Raw genomic sequence first — 25,405 nt, forward strand, 5'->3', positions numbered from 1 at the left:
CACCATAGGAAGACTACACCAGAGGAAGGCTACACCAGAGGAAGGCCAACCAGAGGAAGGCTACACCAGAGGAAGGCTACACCAGAGGATGGCTACACCAGAGGAAGGCTACACCAGAGGAAGGCTAAACCAGAGGAAGGCTACACCAGAGGAAGACTACACCAAAGGAAGGCTACACCAAAGGAAGGCTACACCAGAGGAAGGCTACACATAGGAAGACTACACCAGAGGAAGGCTACACCAGAGGAAGGCCAACCAGAGGAAGGCTACACCAGAGGAAGGCTACACCAGAGGATGGCTACACCAGAGGAAGGCTAAACCAGAGGAAGGCTACACCAGAGGAAGACTACACCAGATGAAGGCTACACCAGAGGAAGACTACACCAGATGAAGGCTACACCAAAGGAAGGCTACACTAGAGGAAGGCTACACCAGAGGAAGGCTACACCATAGGGAGACTACACCAGAGGAAGGCTACACCAGAGGAAGGCTACACCAGAGGAAGGCTACACCATAGGGAGACTACACCAGAGGAAGGCTACACCAGAGGAAGGCTACACCAGAGGAAGGCTACACCAGAGGAAGACTACACCAGATGAAGGCTACACCAAAGGAAGGCTACACCAAAGGAAGGCTACACCAAAGGAAGGCTACACCATAGGAAGGCCACACAAGAGGAAGGCCACACTAGAGGAAGGCTTCACTAGAGGAAGGCCTCACTAGAGGAAGGCCACACCAGAGGAAGGCTACATCAGAGGAATGCTACACCAGAGGAAGGCTACACCAGAGGAATGCTACACCAGAGGAAGGCCACACCAGGAGGAAGGCCACACCAGAGGAAGACCACACCAGAGGAAGGCTACACCAGAGGAAGGCTACACCAGAGGAAGGCTACACCAGAAATTACAATTACAAAAACACAATCACACTCGTGAAGACTGAGCTGGAACCAAAGAAAATTAATAAAAGAAAAGAGAATGATTTTTTTTCGGTATAGTTTTACTTCAATAGTCCCAGCAGGCATTCAGAAACCCCGATGCATCATTTGTAATAAAGTTCTACCTGCTGTATGTATTTGAGGCCGAGCAAACGTCCGAGCTTTGCCGATTACGACATTTAGTAGTTTAGTTTAGAATCAGGTGGCAAGTACCATAATTAAAACATATCAGCCTGTGAATCTTCTTCCTTAGTGGCTCTCGGAACTGCCAGAGTTCTGAGACCTCACACTTAATAAATTGAATGCAATTTGCATACCTAATGACACCATTCACAGGAAATAGGTTAACATGTCCTCTGATATTAAAGAAATGATGTCTGCTACTTTTAATTTTTGTAGCATCCAGCTTGATGAATCCACAGGCGTTGTAAATTGTTCACAATTACTAGTTCCGGTATACTTAAGATATATACATAGTGGCGATTTTAAAGATTAGTTTAATAATAATAATAATAATAATAATAATAATAATAATCTTTATTATCCGTAAGGAAATTTGTCTTACAATTTGTGCATTACACCAAACAAAAAACATTATAACTATAAGAAACCAAAGTGTACATTCACACCAGACTCACTCATAATTTACATGTGACAAAGTTTATACCAGATTGTTCTTATTTAATGATTTGATTGCCAGGGGAACAAAAGAGTGTTTGTGTCTGTTTGTCTTTGCTATATCTGTGTCTTGTATCTTTTTTGTGGTGGTAAAATCACAAAATCCTGACACAAAGGGTGATTCTTTATTTCGAGGATCTTGTTAGCTTTTTTATAGATGTTTCTATTCAAACCTCTATAAACGACCTCTAACACGCGTGATGTAATTGACAAAGTTTGTTAAATTTAAAAAAGTAAAAGATTTCTTGGAAAAATAATTGTGTTGTTTGCACAGATTGTGCTTTAAGTACGTTTGAATGTCGGTCTGGATGTCTTATATTTGGTACAGAATAATGAGTCGCCATAAGTATCCATCGTAACTTACTGTATGATTCATCCACATATATTAGCAATAGCAATGGATCTAAATATTTCTCTTCAATATCAGTTACACAATTCTGCATCAATTGTTTGCAGTCATTCTGTTCTACGTGATATTTTTTCGAGACTTTCTTTTCCATTTCCAATATTCTATCTTTGTGAAACATATTTTTTTTCCTGCATGTCAGTTATCAAGTCTAAATACAGAAATAAACTTGATGCAGAACATGTGAATACCCAATCTAGTGAAATAAAAAAAAAGTTTAAAACCTTCACACTAACTTTGGCATGTTTGAAAATACTGACTCCATGTTGTCCATGATTAGTAATACTTTTAAAACTGTAAATTTTATATGAAAAGTGAATATTATAAACATGCAATAGAAAATGAAAGTCATATATATGCTTTAAAAAAATTTAAGTACTAATTTATTTTACACTAAATAAATATGAATGGTTTCTAACAATTAAATTAACATCATGGATATTAGTTGTATACATTTTGATAACCATTTTGATAACCATTTTATAACATTAACTAAATCACAATTACCTAGACCTATGACAATTTTTTTTTCTTATGGTTGGGGGTCAAGCGAAAAGTTGTATTAGGCCTTAGGGGGTCGCGGAGCTAAAAAGGTTGAGAACCGCTGGTTTAGAGTCTAGATTTTATGAAGAATCTTATAGAACTAGAAGTAGCCAAAGTTCTGAAAATAAAAGGAAAAAAATTGATATTATAAAATTAGATTGTTTTTTTTTTTTTTAGAATTTATGAATTTTGGAATTCATAAGAAACTTAAGCGTTAAAGGAATAAATTGGGTGAGTTTTGATCCCAAATATTTTTTTTCTAGTCGGCGCTTTACCGACCTTTTGTGAATCAATTTCTCAAATCTTATATTAACTCACTTTTAAAATATATATGTTCTGTCTGAAACCGCAAAGATTTTCTTAATTTTACCTATTAATTAAACAATTAGGTAATCAGTACTTTTACATAGAAAGAGGGGGGAAATCCTGCAGTATTCAATCAAAGGTTATAAAACAGTGATGCCCAACCTAATTCGACCAGCGGGCCATTTTTATTTCCGACACTCGTGTCGCGGGCCACATGAACAAAAAGTAGGCGATATTGACCTGAAACCTGTAGATCCTGTGCGTCATTAATTAATGGGAAATTTGAAATTTATCTTTTTTCCCCCGAGTCAGAAGATGGCTTCATTTCTCTACTTAAAATATCAGCTACATTGTAGCTAGCTTTACAACGGAGTCACTTTTGTTTGGTAAATATACTCATCAATCCTCCAATTTCTAGGCTTATTTTAACAATCTTTTATTGGCGGCTCAAACCAAGAATGCCGTCATATTTGTTTCATACTGTCGTTTATATGTTGTTAGCCACACTTTCTTTATAAAACAAAGATGTTGAGGGCCCTAAGCCCGTAACGTGAGTAAAGATACATTTTTACTTTTTTTTTTTGGAAAAAGGGGGGATTTTCAACACTTTGTGCCGACATTTCGGCGGGCCGGATGGACTCACGTCGCGGGCCGGATTTGGCCCGCGGGCCGTACTTTGGGCATCACTGTTATAAAACATGTGAAATAGAAATGAGCTATTGTTTTTGACATACGGTCGTTTGCAATGCGGGATAAGTGTCCAACCCAGTGCTGCTGTCGAATGGTAATTAGTGCTTTATCCACACAGTTCTTCCTAGACATTTTGGGTGTATTAATACAAAACTTTTATCAACTCTGTCTATCTGGTAAAAAGTTTGTTCACACTATTTTTCCGACACCCATTCTCGGATCACATTGAAACTTTGCACAATTATTCATTGACGTAGACAGTATATGAATCGATAAAAAAAAATCAATTAATCAATTAATTACTTGTAAAGAATTATTTTGTTTAGTACCAACAAGGAAATTAAACCTTCTGTTTTAAGAGATAATTGCTTAAAGGCACTTTCCTGTTACATACGCTAGGACAAATTCGTACAAGTGCTCCTTCTTCCCTAGTGCAATTAGAGAACGGAATGGGTTGCCTGAATCAGCCGGGAAACCCAACGACTTAGCAGAGCTTAAATCATTGATTAACATGCATGTTTAGATTGGCTTATGAAATGCGTAGGGCGTAATAATCTTCCTTGTTGAAGGAAGGTCTGTAATTTATAAGATAAGATAAAATAAGATATATGCAGTACAAACTGTCAACATTTACTATGCTACCGCACCCCAACTTGTAGTGTGCAGGATCAATGAATTGCCTTTAATGTATTGTTTGACTATCGTTTGAAATCGTCGAGGCTCTTGAAACGTCTAAGCCGACAACAACAAAGAGTTCTAGTAAGTGTCTATGCATCACGCCACTATTTCGCGTGCCTCGGAAACTTTTAGAGGTGTGGCCGGAGGCCGAGTGCACCGGGACTGTTCTTTCACTTTACAACGCTAAAAAAAATAATTAATAAAGATACCTATTCAAACGCTCTCTGTCTGATATTTTTAATTCTGAAAATTTCGTTTCTACATTTACACCACTAACAGGACAAGATTTACATTTCATAAGGCCCTAAGCTATTTGAGATATGGGGCCCTTTATAAAGATATTATCTAAATGGTTTGCTTTTGTTTAATATCACGGCATGTGGTTACTCGTTAAGATGCATAAATTAATATTGTGAGTTGACAGTAATTTTCTACCCTTAATGGGACTAATAGCCCAGAAAGTCATTAAATATTTTTTCATAAGATTTTGTTTTATATAATTTCCTTTGTAATATTATTAATATCAAATAATGTTAACTGTTTTTTAAATAAAATTTATTTTTAAAAAATACATAAATAAATATTTCTGCAATCCACTTTTACATGAAATCCAGGGGCGGACTGACTATATGGGCATTCGGGCAAATGCCCGGTGGGCCGGTACTCAAATTGGCCGGTAGTGCCACCTAAAGGGCCTCATGAATGCCACTAGGGCATGCATTAAATTGTTAAAGGTTTTATAATATTCTCATATATAAGGGGCTATATGAGTTTCATGTTAATAACATCTTTCACAGACTACAGTGTAATACTAAATGAATCTAACACATTTTCAAAAAAAAATGTAATAGTCTACATCCGTAGACAGTGCTATTAGTTGGCTTCATCCTTTTTAGGGCCTACAAACATAGCGATTAAAAAGCAACATAAGCGCTATATTTCTTTTAAAGATATAGAGCATGCCTACCGTTATCGATGCATTATAAAAAACTTAACATAATGATTTTGAGAACAGATAGGCCTATAATTGGAGCCCCATCATACGATATACAATTTATGGGCCGTACTGTATAGAAATGTCTGGGCCGATTTGGACATCCAGTCCGCCCCTGATGAAATCTAATGACAATGACTAATTTTGACTCATCAATAAACTACTGTGCTCATTATTTGACAGCACCGTTAATGAGAAAAAAAATGGGGTCACGATTTGACCCTCACATAGACCGTACCAGTTGCCGATTGTGGTGATTTTTGTTTCTTTAATGCCAAATAGTTATCGCTGATGTATTATTAATGTTCTTACTATACAATCTGTATCATTTTCTTCTTAACAAAGGCACAAACAGAATCATCTTTGCCGGAGATATATATTGTTATAAATCTGGTGGTGGCACAGATGGGGGTAGTGGTGTGAGTGTAGTCAGCCGACGCAAATCGCCCCAGGCCAGCGTTAGACGAGCGGTCAACCGTGACGAGTTACGACGGTCAGCCGAGTCGAGGACGGTTCGGGAAGGATCGCCGTCGTGAACAGAGCTCAGGGGCGTCACGAGGAATGTAGTCATGTGACGAAGCTAGAAACGTCGAGCCATGTTCCGTCCGGTTCGAGAAGGCCAGCAGGGACCCTTTACAAAGAGCGGAGGTGTCGCAGTCAAGACGGTTCACGACAGAGGGTTCACGACAGGGGTTCAGAACACGGTCGACTACAGCACAGCTCAACGGTGTGGTTCTGTACGGAGCATTACGACGGTTCAGTGCGGAGTACTGTCAAGTACAGTTGAGACGACTGGCGTCTTGATCTTGGTCTGCGATCGATTCCGACACAACGAGCCTAGTGTGTGAAGTCAGTCACTATCGATTTTCGACACCGATCACTAAAACAAACAGGCATACGAACTTTTTTTTATTTGGATAATAGAATCCAATCCAACTTTCTGTTGTTAACTTCTCATGTAATGTTTACGTAAAAACTAATTAATACAACTACGCTTAATATAAGCTTTTTTTTTTTAAGTATTTAAAAAAAATATTTTCTTGTTTCAAGAATTCCAGTTTCAATCAAGAATTCTAAATTGCATACAGGAAGGACGTCATTCATCGCACGAAATCAACAAGCAACAGACATTTCTAGAAATTTGACAGTTGATCTGTTTCGCTGGGGAAAGAATTACTAGCTCGTTGGCCACACTGGGAAAACTCTAGTTTGACGGTAATAATTTTTCAAAGTAAAAAAAAAAATTTGGCTAGAGAACTAGGTCTAGATCTAGATCCAGCATCGTTTTTTGTGTTTGTGTTTACAGTACATTAGGAGGCTGCGCGAGATTGGAGGATGAAAGAAACAAAAAGTGGTCGTGTGAATTTGAAGACCACAATTTTGCGGCCGTTGTATTTAAGGATGAAAAAGTGTTCCTGGCAAAATAAACTTATTTGACCAGCGGTTCTCAATCTTTTAAGCTCGGCGACCCCTCTTTACAATCCCACACTCTGCCGCGACCCCCCCCCTCCCCCACACTCAGACACACAGCAATAGAAGAATAAACAAAACTATTCATTGTTTCGATGATCTCTGGCGACCCCTGGCAAATCGTCAATCGACCCCCAAGGTGGTCGCGATCCACAGGTTGAGAACCCCTGTATTAGACTAAGACTGAGACTGCTTTATTGACCCTTATGGAAATTTGTTGTGATCAATAATCAATTGTTTCAACGGCGGTGTAGCCTGGGTGTCAGCTAGTATACATAAACATATATACATACATTTTCTTTACAATTAAACAAGTAGAGAGTTATTCAACTAAAACGTAAATTGTTTAGTTAGAATGTTCGGAGTGTCCCATCGCAGAGATTATTAGGAAACCCATGAGCCTATGGATTAAACTTATCTAGTCGAAAGCCCTAATACTATATTTAGTATTAGTAATTGAATGCAAAATAACTAAGAATTTACGTTAAAAATGATGGTTATTCTCATACCTTATATAATACATTGTAATAAAAATGACATTTGTTCCATTTATTTCAATAATTTCTCTTCATTCTTTTCTTTAATAAAATGTGAAATGAATTCAAGGACCGGTAATTCATTTCCTACAATTCAACATGTTGTTTGTTGTTGATTTTTATATTTAAAAAAATGTAAATTAAGAAATAAGATTTTACTTTCTAAAAGTCAATAGTGGCGTACTTTTTGTGAGAGTTACTTCTCTTGGCATTTTAGAACGTCTCTCTACAGTGCTACGTCGATACTTATCGGAAACCACACACTTACGGTGGTGCAGGAATTCACATACTTGGGAACAACAATAGCCAGCAAACTAGATTTAGAGCCACTGAGCTGACAAAAAGAACAGGAAAGGCTTCTGCAGCAATGGCAAAACTCTCCAAGCGCGTGTGGGAAAATACCAAATTGACTACGGCAATCAAAATTCTAGTCTACAATGCCTGTGTTTTGAGCACACTACTTTATGGCAGTGAGAGCTGGGCAACTTACATGCATCAACCTTCAGCGATGTCTGCAAGCGTGACACGAGAACCACAGGCATCAATGAAAATGAGTGGGAGGAGATAACCCAAGACAGGACAGCATGGAGACAGGCTGTACGTGCTGGTACGAGCTTCGCCAAGAGCAACAGAAACGAAGCTGCATTTGTCAAGAGAAAAAAAAAAGAAAGCTGCCCTGTCAGCTAGCCCTAGGAAAGATGCGTATACATGCACGAACTGTGGCAAACTCTGCCGCTCCAGAATTGGCTTGATCAGTCATTCCAGATTCTGCCCCGTCTCAAGACGAAACCAAAATCAGTGACTCATCTGGTCACATCCTGTGTCTTCCTAGACAGAAGAAGCCACATTCTGTGTTATACACCCATTTTTTTCTAATGGGTGTATCAATAATAAGAGCAGAGGTTCGATACAGCACAGTTCAGAGATGTATACTAACGTATTTGCCAGTATTAACCAGGATGGCTGCCTGGTCGTGCGGTTTGCACGCTGGACTGTCGTTCAGATTTATCGATGGTCCCGGGTTCAAACCCTGCCCGCTCCCATCCCCCGTCGTCCTGCGGGAGGTTTGGACTAGGAAGTAATTATCTTCAATAATGAAGGAACATCCGAAACATGTAAAACATTTAATGTACTGATTGCTCGGACAATATTGTTCAGTGGGACTGTATATTACCCATACAAATTTCATCCTTGTACATAGCTCATGGCTTATAGTATAAAGTAACTAATTGAATAGCTAATCGCACCTCCACTCATCGTATTCTCATAGATGGACTCGGGCTCCGACCTCGCTACACATGGCCGCCTTTAGGCCACTGCAACCTATGCGGCCGCAATGAGACACACTTTCATAGGCCCCGCGCTGACTCTAGGTGTAAATTATTAAATGAAACTATTGTAACTTATATTACTATAATTGTTTCCCGCGGCCGCCTGATTTTCCAGGAACTAATGGAAATCTCCTAAAATTATTAAATTCTCCTTTAAAAAAAAACGCATACAAATCTCCTGAAAAATAAAGGAAAAAATCATATTGGAATGTCATTCAATTACTTGAAATCAAACAGCCTACAGAAGTATTGTTAAAAGCAGTGTCGGATAACTCCATCTCTAATTTTGCCGTGTGTAGCTTTTGTCCTATATCTGTAAAAAAAAAAAAATATTAACAACTAACCGTTAAATCTTGTTTTAAACTAGGTGTATTATTCTGTGCATAAAATATGCATTCTTACTTTCTGTACACAAAAACGAAAACCTTTTCAACAAAACAGTTCGTTTCCAAAAAAACAAAAAGTAGCCAGTTTGCAAGTTGCAAAATATTTAGAAATATGATTTTTAAAACCTTTTTCAAATTTTTGAGACGGACGGACGGACAGACCTGAGACAAACCAGACATAATTAATAGTGGTTTTTTCCCTTTACTAGAACCGCTAAAATTGGATGAATATATTCTAACTGATAAAAAATATTCAATTAAACAGTATTAAGCACAACAACCCAGTTTTTCTCCACACTTGGATCTGACATTCTGGCAATGTCAAGGCCTTTCTGTATTACCTTTGGAAGGAAAGGAATTGTTATTCACGTTATAATTGAGCTCAATTTTTTTTTTCCATCTTTTGAAGTGGAAAATTTCTCCCACAAAATTTTGTCCAAAATTGTCAAGTCATAGTTCAAGATAAGTCAACAATCTAACCTATATAAACAGAAACTTTTAGAGCAATGTTTCTCAATCTTTTCCTTGTAACGGCCCGTTTGTTTTCCCCCTACTCTTAAATAAAAGAACCTCTCGTCTCCCCCCCCCCAAATGCTCTAACAGGGGGGAGGGGTTAATGTGGTGGAGGAGGGGGAAAAGAGAGAGGGGTGGAGATGATTGTAATCAGGCTCGAATAGTGGATGAACACTGGTGTCTGGTGTTATAACAGTTTCTCTCTCTCTCTCTCTTTATTTAGTTCGTTAGTTGGTTATTTAGTGTGGGTGTTGGGGGGAGAGAGTGATTTCCAAATATGTATTATAGGAACAAAGTACTTAGTTTATTTAATGAGCATTTACATAAATCAATGTTGTTGTTTTGGTTGTTGTTTGTTTGTTTTTGTTATTGTTTTGTTTTTGTTTTTTTTGCTTATGTTGTGATAGTAAAATCACCCTCTCAAATGATTTCTTTTAAAGGAAGAAAGAAAAATAGTCATGTGTCCAGCATGTCTTCACTAGTAACGGGTGTTTTTCATTCACTTTTATGACAATTATGAAATATGAGAGAGATAATTGTATTTATTAATCTATACTTCATGGAAATATATTTCTTGTACGTATGGCATAGTCTCTTATAAGCGCTTGTATGTGTACAGTTGTACAGAACTGCTTGTAACACTTAGCTTGTGAGGTGTACACTAAACTGAATTTGGAGTCATCTTGTCTGTAATATCCTTACTAACTCACTGCCGCAATGGGAATGTGTCGCTAGTTCAAAGCATACAAAAAAAGTGATGGGAGGACAACATAAAAGAATGTACGGGCCTGCCATTGAAAGAGGTTCTATCCAAGGCGACAGACAGAGAGGAATGGAGAAAAATGGTCTACAGATCATGTGTGTGTAGCTGACGGTCGTTGACTTGTAGCACCAAACTGCTGGTAGACAACTAAACCACTGTAGGCGTATTGTATCTTAACTGATAGGCTTGAAATAACTTGAGTAACTTCCTTGAGAGCAATACTAATTATAACTTTTAATTAATTGATATGAGATAAAAATAAATGTACTAGAATTTAGTAATAATAATGTCCTCCTTTAATGTTAGCGGAAAGGCCTTATCGATGCCTTATCACGCTCACATCTGCAATATTTTAAGTTTTAATATCACTGCCTGCTATGGCAATCTGAACATTAAAAATAAAAATAAACTTCATAGAATCCTAAATGTTGATGATAAAATCATTGGCAAAAAAACAAACCCCATTTGGGCGAATGTTTGAGACAAACATCCACAAGAAAGCTAAATAGATCCTAGAAATAAAAAATCACCCTTTGAGTCAGGATTTTGTGGTTTTACCATCACAAAAGAGATACAGGACACCAATAGCAAAGACAAGCAGACACAGAAACTGTTATCTTCCCCTGGCAATCATATCATTAAAAGCAATTCAATTATGTGAATTATGAGTGAGTCTGGTGTGAATGTATATTTTGGTTCTCTATAGTTATAATGTATTGTTTGATGTAATGCACAAATTGTAAGACAAATTTCCTTACGGATACTAAAGATTATAATTATTACATTCAACAACACAATTTAAAAAGACTCTCACATCAATGAAATAGAAAATCACACACACAGTACATGATGCAAATGTTTAAATATCAAACACGAGAAGCGCATTATATTGAAACCCCCTTGTTGAGACTAGTGATACCAAATTTTGAACGTATTGGGAACAAAAATCTTCGACCGAGTTATATTGTCAAATCCAATGGCACCAATCCCCCACTGCACTGTGGTCCGAGTCTTTCAGGGACTGGATAACGCTTATCGAGTATATATTCTTTCTAATCTCTTTAGCGTGACAAAAAACAGGCCCACTACAATATGTCTTGACTGAACACTAAATCATCTTGCGATGATACATCCCGTCCCAGACTTAACATAAGCTATAGAAACATCAAATATCCGTTACTTTTTAGTATCACCTGTGACTTTCTCTTATTTGACTTATTTCGCCAGGGCTAGCGCCGATGACCAATAGAAAAATTGCTGCGAAATGTGCTACACCATGGCAGAACCTTGTTGATGTCAAAAGGGCTGAGCCGAAGGCTCTTCGAGCCCTAAGTTTGAAAAAAAACCTGCTTGGACGCCAAACAGTAAAAAAAAAAAAACCTGTGTGAACACACAGTTCTGTTTGGGAGAGACCCTAGACAATGCCTATGTAAAGCATTGCTGTTGACCGATGCATTTGGCCCCCAACGCGTGGGCTAGACACGGCCGAAGGCCGAGAATACACCGGGATCTTCTGCCATTTTCCTTCAATGTACCAAGCTAACTGTGCGGGACCCGCCATTTATGTAACGGTCCATTTGAGGAACAGCGCATGAATTGGTGACATGTTTGTGGGGACTTTATTACAACCCCGCCCGTGCAATGGGTGGACTCTCGTCTACCCGTGGGCATCCCCACGGGAGTCTTGTGTTGTTACCCATTTAGCCTAGCCACTTCCTCTAATGGCCGTTTCCACGCGAGCGCCACGATGAGGCAGGGCAACGTGCTCGCGCCATGGCAGAACCTGCCAAGCCGCTGATCCGAAACTGAATGCGTTTTTCTCTGCCGTCTCGATGGTTCCGGACTTTCCCCTCGGCCATTTCCGCCATTCTTCGGGAAGACCGGGCTGTGATATAATAATTCTTTTATTCTGAAGGAACATCCGAAGTATGTAAAAACAAAATCTATATGTTCAGCTGATAATCTAAGAAAGCCACAATGTCATAAAGAAACCCCTTCCAGATGTAGCGAATTAAGTAAAACTCATTTGTTGTTATGGCCAACGGTTAACTAGGGTGTCATGTGACCAACCCTGTGTTTGTCAGGCACCCATTACATTTGGGTGGACTCAGAAGCGTTACAGTGCGTGAGGCCCCCCTTAAATGGGAATATCCGCTCTTAAAGAAAACATACCACTATCCGACTATGGACCTTGCTATATTATACCTTTTAGAAATAGTCCATAAGATCACATTGACATTGCAGGATATGAACAAACATATAATATATCTACGATTCAACATCTCCTGTAAAAATAAAAATTTAAAAAACTTGTCTATGTCTCACGGATGTTGTCAAGGTAGAAATTATGTCGGCCAGAAAAGTTGAATGTGAAGGTCAATGGATTTGGTCCTGGTTCATTGTAGCGCAAATAAAAAATCTGTTGTCTATTCAGCTTTAATAAATAGTAGCTTCAGGTTTATTGTGTACTTCGCCTAACACCTGACGTCTGATATCTAACTCCTGACGTCTGATATCAAACACCTGAAGTGTGATATCTAACACCTGACGTCTGATATCTAACACCTGACGTCTGATATCAAACACCTGACGTCTGATATCAAACACCTGACGTGTGATCTCTAACACCTGACGTCTGATATCTAACACCTGACGTCTGATATCAAACACCTGACGTCTGATATCAAACACCTGACGTGTGATATCTAACACCTGACGTCTGATATCTAACACCTGACGTCTGATATCAAACACCTGACGTGTGATCTCTAACACCTGACGTCTGATATCTAACACCTGACGTCTGGTATCTAACACCTGACGTCTGATCTCTAACACCTGACGTCTGATATCTAACACCTGACGTCTGATATCTAACACCTGACGTCTGATATCTATTACCTGACGTCTGATATCTAACAACTGACATCTGATATCTAACACCTGACGTCTGATATCCAACAGCTGACGTCTGATCTCTAACACCTGACGTCTGATCTCTAACACCTGACGTCTGATAGCTGTCGTTGATGATTTACTTGTTTTTAGGGTGGATTTAAGACGTCTGCGATTTTATTCGACAATTGCCTCCCTTGGTATCTCTATGGTAGGCCCTATCTTCCTCCACTTCCTCAGTGTTCTGGAGAGTTTTCAAATATCTTTTTTTTACAAAGCTTATATCAACTCTGTCTGCCTTCTAAAAAGTTTGTACACGTTATTTCTCCCGCACCCAATCTCGGATCAAGCTGAAATTGTGCACAACTATTTCATTTTACGTGGGGAGGGGGGGTCGATGGCTGAGTGGTTATGCGCTTGACGTACGAACCTGGGATCCTGGGTTCGAATCTCGATGAGGACTAGAATTTTGAATTTAGGGATTCTTAAGGCTCCCCTGAGTCCACCTAACTCCAATGGGTACCTGACTTTAGTTGACCGTTGGCTAAAGAAACAGATGACCATAACGTCATCTACGCTTTAGATCGCAAGGTGTGAAAGGGGAAACTTTACTTTTATTTTTACTTTACCTGACAAAACAAGAAAAAACAAACAATTAACCAATTAGTTAATCAACCATTGTTATAAAATTATTTTGTTTGGTATCTCGAACTAGGGAAAGAAATAGTTCTTGGCTAAAGTGGTGGTATGAACTGAATGGACCTCATTCACCAATCGTAGACAAACAACATTAAGCCACGTGATAATATTGATAAAACAATGAAAAAAAAAAAGACGTATCACGTGACAGCCTTTATGGCTTGCGTAGTTTGTATAGAAGAGATAGAGAATCACGTGGCTAAATGTTGTTTGTTTACGATTGGTGAATGAGGTCCATAGGTCCCTTATGTAGGTCGTCGTCTAGGTCTTAGTGAACACAAACATGAAAAATAGGACGAGACTATAGAAACAATAGATAACTATACACTCTTCCATGTTCATAAGCTCTCCACTAGCAGAGTGGTTACCGTGTTGGCTTGAGCTTGAATTCAGGTCATTCCCCCCTCCCCTTTTTTTTTTTTAATTTTGTAAAGATTTTTTTTTTTAGTCTAGATCTATTACAAATTTAATTACATGATTGTTCCAAACTAATTGATAGAAGTACACTTAGTATTGTTTGATTACGATTGGTGAATGAGGTCCATTGGTCCCTTATATAGGTCGTCGTCTGATAAAACAATGAAAAAAACGTATCACGTGACAGCCTTTATGGATTGCGTAGTTTCTATAGAAGAGATAGAGAATCACGTGGCTAATAACAACAAGATAGTATAAGCTTTGTTTGTTTTTCTATTTTTTATAAATATTTTCATGTTCAGACGCCTTTTTTTGTTTAGTGTTATTTTTTAAGTAACAAAAGCAAACCAAGTAAATGCCCACTGTGATAGGCCTTGAACTTGTAGTTATTGATGGCTGTCTGACTTCGACAGATTACAATGGAGATGTCTGGGTTTCTGGTACGGGTGTATTCGAATCACTAACTACAACAAAACAGAGCCTACACATGTAACAAGTTGAAAGACTAAGTCCAAACTGTCATAGACTTGAATAAAGTTTAATACTGAAAAGGCCAGAGTCTCTGTCCGTAATACGGAGTTTGCTCCACTAAAAGTCCTAACACCAACTGACTAATAGCATAAATAAACTAGACCCCACTAAGCCGTGTCGTCACTAAATGTCGCGTTCAAAGTCCGTCTACTATGGTGTATCTTTATACTAACTAAATGTCTTAACACATAGACGTAAATAAATATAGACTGGCCGATAAAAGAGTTTTATGAAACGAAAATTTGTGACTTGCAATTTTGTGTACTTTATTATACAGCATTTATGAGCAGTATAAAAGTTAAGTATTCATATCTATTTCAGCCATAACCTATAAAAGTATTACAATATTTTCACTAGTGTTTTTTTTTTAATCTCTAAGACTGAAGATCATGCAACTTCTCAGAATTCGGAAATCCGAATACAATAGATATACATGTTTTCAAGTTACATGAAGTTACTTCCTTTTTCCAGTCTATATTTATTTATGTCTATGGTCTAACGCTACTAACTAAAGTGACTAACACTACGCTAGACCTTTCAAAAGTGCTCATTCAGCAGGTGGAAGGGAGAGAACTCAATGTTAAGTAATCCAGTCACAGACAAACATCTACATTTTTGTATCGACATGGTGTCGAATTTATTCAGCACGATACTCAGAACTTGGTTTCGGATACACTTAAAACATCCCCTAATTAGCGTAGGCCTACTAGATACGGGGTCGGCAACCTGCGACTCGCGAGCCACATGCGGCTCTTTGGGTGTGAAGCTGCGGCTCTTAAGTTCTATACGCAAATATTATTTATTTTATCGAAACATTTTTAAAAATAGTTCTCAATCATTCAACGAAAATTAGGCGCCGATTCTATCTCTGAGCCACTTGTACTCGCTTTTCACCACACCCCTCCCCCATGAATTTGTTTGTTCAATTGTTTGTTAGTGAAGTACAAGTTAGTGTTGTAAGTAAATGTTTAACTTCTTTAGGTACTACCGAAATAAAAAAAAAATAATTATCTAATAATGCCCTATGTATATTATATAATTTGTTGTGAAAACACTAATTATATATGAATAAATATATTCGGGTTTTTTTTCCATTAAATATTGTGAGAGTACTATTTATTGTTGGTAAGAAAAAAATGTAAATGTTGTGGCTCTTTAAAAACTTTAAAATTTTGTAAATTCTAATTTTTGGCTCTTCCAACTCAAAAGGTTGCCGACCCCTGTACTAGATCCATGGGTTTCTAATTAAAGAATGTATTGTTTGTTTCATTTCTTTTTTATTGTACTTGTACTTGTTTCGTTCACGAGTTCCGGAAATTTAAATGGTCCGCAGACCGAATGAAGTTGGCCATCACAGCTCTAATCATACATGAATATTCGTTCGTTATGAATCTCACTGCTCTGTTCTGAAATGTTTGTAAAATGTTTGACATGTTTCGGATGTTCTATCAGAGTTGAAGATAATTACTTCCTAGTCCAAACCTCCCGCAGGACGACGGGGGGGTGGGAGAGGGCAGGGTTTGAACCCACGACCATTGGGATAACCGAACGAAAGGCCAGCGCACATACCGCACGACCAGGCGGCCATATATTTCTGTCTGTTTTAGTTTTTTAATGCCTCTATAATGCTCTATATCAGCGGTTCTCAACCTTTTAAGCTAAGCGACCCCTTTTTACAATCCCCCACTCTGCCGCGACCCCCCCCCCCCACAGACACACACACACACATACAGCAATAGAAGAATTGGCAATAACAATCCATATTTTCGATGGTCATAGGCGACCCCTGGCAAATCTTCAATCGACCCCCACAGGCTGAGAACCCCTGCTCTATATCGTCTACTAAAATAGCAACACGATCTCAACACACACATTTAGAAACAATGATAATAGTTAATAAATTCAATTTAACCATTACGTTGCCTTCAAAATGACTTTAACGCATTAGTCTTAGTCTTGCCACTGATAATTAGTAAAAAAGTTGTCTGGCGGGGGCTGTCATGGATGGGTGGTCAAAGATGGTTGTCATAGAGAAAAAAAAACTGTTACAGAAATGACGGAATGGGTTATCATTTAGAGGAATGCCATTTCGGGCTCCGGATTCGTTCCAAGCCAAGCGCTTAACCCCTCAGCCTCAGCGCCCCAGATACGCCGAAAAGCAAGTTATTCATAGTTTTCCCACCATATATAAAACCAGCAATAGATGTGTATATTGCGATGGGCTCATGCAAGTTTTATATAGAGGCACACGCACGAAACACGTTTTCACATTTTCTCTCTTACTTTCAGAACTTGAAAACGAAAAGAAAATTATATGTTGTGAGCAGTGAAGCGTGACGGCTGTCAACTTTGCTGTAGGTTCACTGTGTACATTCAAACGACCAGATGAATATAATAGGAGCGCATAGCACCGCCCCCTATTTTTTTTCTTTTTTTTGCGTTAAAAATAATTGGCAACGTCCATTGGTTTCTACTGGGAGATTTATGCCCACTATCATTTGTTTTCTTGATAATATCTGATAGTTTCTCTAGTAATGTATCCACCTTCACCGATTCACCTTCATTTGTTGGACCGTTGGGGGCACCACACAAGATCTGTTGGCCGTGTTTCTCCATTCCTCTCTGTCTTTTGGATTGGACAGAATCTCCAGGCTCGTCCGTTGCTTTGTGTTGTCTTCCCATCGCTTTCTCTGACTGCCTCTTCTTGTTTTTCCTGGTGCTGTTCCATGAAGGAATGCCTTTGCGATCTCTGAGGATCTTGTAATGTGGCCATAGAATTTTAGTTTGCGTTTTTGTACAGTAATTTTAGGTCATCGTGGGGTCCAATAGTTGTACTAGACCTGTCTCTAATCTCTTCATTTAGTGATGCGGTCTTTAAATGTGATGTAGTTTTTATTTATCAAGGTGACGAATGGGTAAAAGGTCAGTAATTCAACTATTAAATCTCTGTACATTGCTAGAGTTGTCTGACCATTTTACAGCAATCGTGTCTAAATCTCTCATGGGCAGACAATTAATGAGTTTCCTTTTTTTTTTCTTTTTAATGATCAAGAACTTTCCAACCCCCAAAAAATGTGTAATCCCTTTTAAGTTGGTTTTTTTTTTTTATTTCATTGCAATTTTGTACAATTTTGTGATCTCATTCATTTTATTGCTACCATTTTAAAGTATCTAAAAATACAGAAATGCAATTGTGAGTGAAAGAATATAACACTTGACATACATTTCAGATTCGGATGTTGTAATTGGAATTATAGCGTATGTGTGTGCGTGCAAATCTCCAAGGTGTTAGGTAATTATCTACACCTGGACTGCACACTAAAATTATATTTCTACTAGTCGACCGGCGGCGTAGCATACGCCGCTATTTTGCATAGCCGGTCTTACGCCACTGCAACGTATGCGACCGCAGTGGGACCCCACTTTCATAGGACCTGCGCTAATTCAATATGTATAAATTATTAAATTAAACAATTTTTTAACTTAAAACAGATCTCCCGCGCCCTCATGTCGATTTACCAGGAGGTCAACAATTCTTAAAGATAGATTGAAACATTGGTAATTCTTGCTATTGAGTGGGATTTATGTAGGAAACATAATTATTATAATATACAGTATGACTTTGCTATACTCAAGGCTCGTAAAGTAATTATGTACATAGTAAAGAATGAATAAAATGCAAAGACGAATTTATTTTCTAATCCAAACTCTTAAATTTCACTTATTGTCCGCTTCCCTACCCAAACTTGTCCCTGCGAAATCCGTTTCGAATAGGGCCTTACAATGCCTTGCTATTTAGTGTTTGTAAAATGTTTTACATGTTTCGGATGTTCCTTCAGAGTTGAAGATAGTTTACTTTTTAGTCCAAACCTCCCGCAAGACGAAGGGGGATGGGAGCGGGCAGGGTTTGACAGTCCAGCGCGCCGCCATCCGTAGCGAGCTGTGAAAACGTGTTCTCCCCCCTTCCCCCTCTTGTTTTTTTTTTTTGCAGGGTGACTATCCGCAGAAATAAGAGAGTGATCTCTCCTTTACTTCTTGTTTGACCTGTTTAGGGAAGAAGACAATTTATATATAAAGATTGCCTTATAATTGTAAAGAAAAACATAAGATGGCCCATATTTAAAACCTTAAATATTTATTTAAAACCTTAAATATTAATTTAAAAATCGATTTAAACGGCACTCAAATTTTTATAGACATATATGTGTTTGAATGGGGTGTGTAAGGAAATCTAAGAAAAAAAACATTGTTTATTTAATACATTTTAATATTTAAAAAAAAAAATAATAACAAGATATATAATGCATAATAAACATTTTCCAATGTATTATAAATCTAGTTAAATCTACATCTAAAAAAAAGACTAAGCAATTTGACTGAAATTTTGACAATAACACAAAAAAACATTTGATATTGTTTCGACTCATTTGATACATTGAATACAAAGCTTTTGACATTTTCACTCTCTATTAGTGAATGGCTCGTTTCACTGTCTGTTAGTGAAGGATCCATTTCACTATCCACTTGTGCACGGTTCATTGCAGTGACAGTGGTGGTCATTGTTACAGCAGGCTGCCTGGTTGTTACACTTTACCTTGCAGATCTCGTTGTCAGTGCAACTGATGTGGCCGTACTCTAGAATATAGAACACGTATGTACATCAATCGCTTTAGTTTTAAAAGTATTGCAGAGAATCTATTATAACCAATCGCTAAGTTTTAAAAGTAGTATTGTAACCCTGTCTTGCACCCGCGCTTGAGATTGCGCACTAGCGCACTGTTGAACGTAAACAGGAAGACGCTAGAATGGAGAGAAGAACAGTACATCAGTGATTTGTGAAGAGTCTGAATGTTTGGGAAACTAAGAAGCCAGCTTTTGCGCTGCCTGAAGGTTGTAGTAGGGACCTGGAGCGAAGCGGGGAAGGCTGTCGTTGGTCCACACATTCGGGTTAAGTAGCAAAGGACTGGTATACTTAGTAGTAAGACTCTGAGGAAGCTGAAGGAAGTTATGTGTTTGCCCTAGTGAATAAACACAACTATTTATTTCCTGTTAAACTGTGTTGAGTTGCCTGCCTTTTCGTTGAGTGCCTACCCTAGAGTTGCAACAGTATTGCAGACATTCTATTATAACCAATCCTAAGTTTTAAAGTATTGCAGACATTCTATTATAACCAATCCTAAGTTTTAAAAGTATTGCAGACATTCTATTATAACCAATTGCTAAGTTTTAAAAGTATTGCAGACATTCTATTATAACCAATCGCTAAGTTTTAAAAGTATTGCAGACATTCTATTATAACCTATCGCTAAGTTTTAAAAGTATTGCAGACAATCTACTATAACGCTTTAACTGATACCAATGATCTCTCATCATTATATGCCCTTTGACTTAAGTCTGTGGGTGCTGTGTAAATTCAGAGAAACCAAATCTTTCCATTTTTATTTTCTGCTCAGCAGCTCTTCTTACAATGATAACTCAGAAACGTATGTAAATTTGACGCTGTGGCTGAGTAGTTAAGCACTCGGCTTCCGAGCCAGGGGTCCTGGGCTCGAATCTCGGTGGAGAAAGGGATTTTGAATTTCGGGATTTTTGGCACGCCCCTGACTCCACATGGCACACTTCTCGTTAACCTTTGTCAGAAACAGAAGACCTTAATATCTTCTGCCCCATAGCTCGCAAGGTCTGAATAGGAAACTTTACTTTTTTAAATATAAATAATATTATTATTATTATTATTATTATTATTATTATTATTATTATTACATGAAGATATGTTCGAGGTCTCTTCTCCTAGAATATTGAATTAGAATGTTAATGGGATCTAGTTCTTTAGAGCAATTCATAGTTAATCTATTTTCAAGGATAACAATTGTATGAATCTGTTCTCTTAAGACAGGAAAACCAGTGACTTGGCAGAATTTAAGTCATTGATTAATATGCATGACTGAATGCATGACGCGTAGGACGTAATCATCTTCTTTTTTTGAGGTAACGTCTGTATTATATAAGATAAGATAAGATAGACATTGACATTATTTTGAGAATGAGATAATAGTAGTTATAGTACATATGGAAGATTGAATTTAACAATTTAAATCTTATCTTTCCATTTATATACTCCCTGGAAGAGATCAACTCATGTGCGATCGATTCCTCAAGAATTTATCCAACCCCCTGTGGAACAATCATATCAAAAATATATTGGGTTAGGGCTTCTATTCCCTGATTCAAGAATTCATAAACACGTGAATTCAATTCCTTAAGACTAAGTATTCCACGCCAGTGATGCCCAAACTACGACCTGTGGGCCATATCCGACCCGTGTTACTATCGGCCCATCTACCAGGAGTAGATAATGAAGCAGTAGAGCAGCGGTTCTCAACCTTTTATGCTCGGCGACCCCTTTTTACAATCCCCCACTCTGCCGCGTTCCCCCCCCCCACACACACATACAGCAATAGAAGAGAAGACAATTTAAGATGGTCCTAGGCGACCCCTGGCAAATCGTCATTCGAACCCCAAGGGGGTCGCGACCCACAGGTTGAGAACCCCTGCAGTAGAGTCACAGTTCCGTCGGACTCGACGATTTTTGGCGGTGATGCCCAAACTACGACCTGTGGGCCATATCCAACCCGTGTCACTATCACCAGCAGTAGATAATGAAGCAGTAGAGTCACAGTTCCGTCGGACTCGACGATGTTTAGCGGTGACGCTGGTTGTGACGCGAATGTTTAACATTTATTCGCCCCCCCCCCCCGAGACCAAGAAGGCTGGGTATCACTGTAATCTAGTGGCGCCCGGCCATTCTCCGTACAGGGACAGACATCCCCACCATTACTTATCACTGAGCGACACGACTGCACACAAAAACAATGAAGACTAATGGGACTAAAGCATTTATGGTTTTAAATTTATGGTTTCACGATGGCTGCCTGGTCGTGCGGTTTGGGCGCTGGACTGTCGTTCGGATTTATCGACGGTCGAGGGTTCAAACCCTGCCCGCTCCCATCCCCCGTCGTCCTGCGGGAGGTTTGGACTAGGAAGTAAACTATCTTCAACTCTGAAGGAACATCCGAAACATGTAAAACATTTTACAACAAACAAACAAACAATGTTAACAAAAGTTTCGGGAGCCGGGAAGCAACACGTTACGGACCGAATGTGGCCCTCGGCCCGTAGTTTGTGCATCGCTATTTCTGTCTTAATGATACGCAATCTTACGACAACACTATTCACGAGGAGAATTTCACTTGACCATCAGGGGGGAATAACCAAAAAAGTTTTGTGACAGACTCACCATGGCAGTGACATTCGCCTGAGGGTACGTCACACACAGAGTGGTCTGGGTCATGTATGCACACGCTGTGACAGTCCTCATTGTTTCGACACTTCTGGGCCTGGGTTGTCATGACAACTGTAAAACAAAGAGTCACGTTAGCCAGTGGTTGTTTTTTGTTTGTTTTTTTTTTATTGTTTTTTTGTTGTTGTTGTTTTTTTTTTGGTTGTTTTTTTTTTTTTTTTTTTTGATTGTTTTTTTGTTGTTGTTGTTGTTTTTTTTGGTTGTTTGTTGTTTTTTTTTTTTGATTGTTTTTTTGTTGTTGTTGTTGGTTTTTTTTGGTTGTTTGTTTTTTTTTTTTTGATTGTTTTTTTTTTTGTTGTTGTTGTTGTTTTTTTTGGTTGTTTGTTTGTTGTTTTTTTTTATTGTTTTTTTTGTTGTTGTTGTTTTTTTTTGGTTGTTTGTTTTGTTTTTTTTTTATATTGTTTTTTTTTTTGTTGTTGTTGTTGTTTTTGGTTGTTTTGTTTTTTTGTTTTTTTTTATTGTTTTTTTTTGTTGTTGTTGTTTTTTTTTGGTTGTTGTTTTTTTTTTTTTTTTTTTGTCTAAGGTAGGGCGTACTTCAGCAGACGATCTATGGATACATAATGCCATTGTAATATACTAAATCAACTCATAACCTTAGACACAAGGCTTTGATTTAGTATATTACGATTTATTTCACTAAAACACGACTGATACACACAATAACACAGTACAGACTGGCCACGATTCACAGACTACGATAATGCGAACACGATTACAAGCACGGGTAATACACAAGTTCATTTAACGATCACTCCAGCCATTAGTTAAAACAAAATATGCAAAGATTGGGAAGCTTTCCTGTTCTTCACTTCTGCAGAAGCTTGTGACGGTCAAGGACACCTACTCATTATGCGGAAGGTCAAAAAGATTAAAAGTAAAGTACCCTTTTTGCTATGTATGGGGCCGATGAATTATATATACTTATAGCTTTTATTTAGCGCTACTTTCATGCTTATACCATGCTCAGAGCGCTTTGGTCCAATCTCATTTGTGGACCAGTGGGGGGGGGGAAGGGGGTATCTAGGAGTTGGTTTTCGGTTCTGCTTTTAGGCGCTCAGTAAACACAGCTCTGCCCAAGTCGGGTGTCGAACCTCGAGCCCCCTTTGGAGGTAGCCAAGGCAAGCCAGGTTGAAGCGCACTTAGCCTCTCGACCACACTTCCCACTAAAGGTCATCTGTTTCTGTTGCACACGGTTAACGAGGGTGTCATGTGGCCAGCACAACGACCAACCGCTTTTATTTTTTTCCCCAACTAATGTCAGGTAGCCATTTGATTTGTGTGGACTATGATGCGTCCTAAAATATCACAAAATACAAAACCTCAGTAAAAAAAAAAATAAGGTTCGAACCCGAATCCCTCGATTCGAAACCTCAGCGCATTAACACACAGGCATCACGTGACCTTCTTTGAAGGGACGTCTGTAATTTATAAGAGAAATGACGTAAAGTTTATTGACCTGGAGAAGCACGCACTATTTTTTTTTAAAGCAGCATCTGAAAATTAGAGCAAGATCAACTTTGTGGGTAATTTATTGGTTTGCGGTCTCAACTTTTCATTACAACAATTAAACAGACGCAATCATTACAATGCCAAAAAATAATTAAAATCTGGCTACAACACATTTTAATTTTGGCCTGAAAATGCATATAACTAATCTACAATTGCCGAATAATCTGACAACGATACTGGATATTTGTTTTTCAGTCTATCTTCACTTTATCATATCTGACCATTAACTGGAATTCATGTTCTCTTAGATTGTTAAATTGACAAAATAATGCAGCTACTCCAAGCATATCATACATATATTAAACAAACCTGATATAATTGGAAACATAGAGTTGAAGCTAGGTGCTGAAACAAATGATACATACATATATTAAACATAAATGAATAACAGCACCAGGGACCAAGTTTTTAGGAGAGAAAGTAGTGAATTAAAATGCTACGAAAAAAAGGGCATGCGCCGACCGAGGCTCGAACCTGTGACTCCGGATTCGAAATTCGGGCGAAATGACTCTGGATCAGAAGAATGTTTTTTTGGACATTCCAATGGTCTAGAGTCTATAGGTTAGTTTCGCTTGGTGCGTTATCGCTAGGCGGTGGTGTCGAAAAACTTGGTCCCTGGTGCTGTTATTCATTTATGTTTAATATATGTATGTATCATTTGTTTCAACACCTAGCTTCAACTCTATGTTTCCAATTATATCAGGACCGGATTTAGACTAGATATGGCCCTAAGCTATTTGAGATATGGGGGCACCTTGTAATCATTTTAAGACATTTTTCTTTTGCTTTTTCTTCTAAACAATATTTAGGGGCCCCCTGGCAAGTGGTGGCCCTAAGCTGTAGATTATTTTGCCTATATGTAAATCCAGCATGGACGCCTATGCACTTAAACAATGGTTATTAAATTCATACTTACATGCTAATGCCACAATGAGGACAACGCTAATTGATTGCTTCATGTTTGATTCTAGATTGTTCGTTTGCTGCTAGAATGTATTCGATTCTCTACTTGATGTTTGCAGTGGGTCAGTAGCTAGGTGCAGTAATGAGGCATCAAGCTCTGATTACCTGTATTTATAGACGAAATTGAATCCGGCTTGATATGATACGCACAAATCCGGATGTTAATTGTGTAGAAGCTTCAGACATCGAGATTCGAAAATATCGTATATTTTTCTTTGGCGAGTACCCGTGTGTGTGTGTTGTGTTGTGCGCGTGTGTGTGTGTTTTTTTCCGCAATGTTTTCTTCGTTTAATGCGCCTTTTATTTCCAGAAGTGTCAACTTGTCTGGGGGCAGAGGTTCCCAAACCAACTCCCCGATAGCTATATGCAGCTCAGTAAACACAACTCTGCCCGAGTCGGGTGTCGAGACTAGAGCCCCCTTCATAGGTAGCCAGGCCAAGTCAATTTCAAGCGTACTTAGCCTCTCGACCACGCTTCCCACGCTTAGAATGCTAAGCGGCCTCTCGAAACATGCATGGGGAAGCTTCAGAGGCTTGAGATGCTTTGCCCCGTTTACTCGGGGACTTTTTTTTTTTGTGCAATGCGTTCCGGAAACTGACGTGGCCCATCGGGACAAAAGAAAATGGACACCAATGGTAAGGAGTGTCACGTGACACAATCGTGACATCAGATCTGAGTAATGTTTTTAAATGTATGTAAGATAAAACTTCAACAACAAGTGCATCGTCCGAGCTAAAAGTACATGGCTTATAGTACGCTGCCGACATCTAGATGTTTTATATCAAGTCACTCTGTCTGTC

The 25,405-nt window shown here is 38.5% G+C and overlaps 1 protein-coding gene across 1 annotated transcript; it reads right to left on the reverse strand.

The window, feature by feature from the left end:
- Window positions 1–19,137: 19,137 nt before the first annotated feature.
- LOC129927888 (prestalk protein-like) lies at window positions 19,138–24,717 on the reverse strand. Its single transcript, XM_056039574.1, has 3 exons — window positions 24,559–24,717; window positions 22,071–22,187; window positions 19,138–19,408 (listed from the first exon to the last, which is right to left on the reverse strand). The coding sequence occupies exons 1-3, from the start codon at window positions 24,599–24,601 to the stop codon at window positions 19,290–19,292; spliced, it is 279 nt and encodes a 92-aa protein (XP_055895549.1). The 5' UTR covers window positions 24,602–24,717; the 3' UTR covers window positions 19,138–19,289.
- Window positions 24,718–25,405: the final 688 nt, after the last annotated feature.

Source organism: Biomphalaria glabrata, chromosome 8, assembly GCF_947242115.1.
Source record: "Biomphalaria glabrata chromosome 8, xgBioGlab47.1, whole genome shotgun sequence".
Lineage (NCBI taxonomy): Eukaryota > Metazoa > Mollusca > Gastropoda > Planorbidae > Biomphalaria > Biomphalaria glabrata.

Excerpts from the sequence above, each read along its gene's own strand:
- LOC129927888 (XM_056039574.1), bottom strand. The coding sequence starts at position 24,601 with ATGAAGCAATCAATTAGCGTTGTCCTCATTGTGGCATTAGCAT. Across the intron at positions 22,188-24,558 it reads CCTCATTGTGGCATTAGCAT|TTGTCATGACAACCCAGGCC; the intron begins GTAAGTATGAAT and ends TTTGTTTTACAG. Across the intron at positions 19,409-22,070 it reads AGGCGAATGTCACTGCCATG|AGTACGGCCACATCAGTTGC; the intron begins GTGAGTCTGTCA and ends TCTATATTCTAG.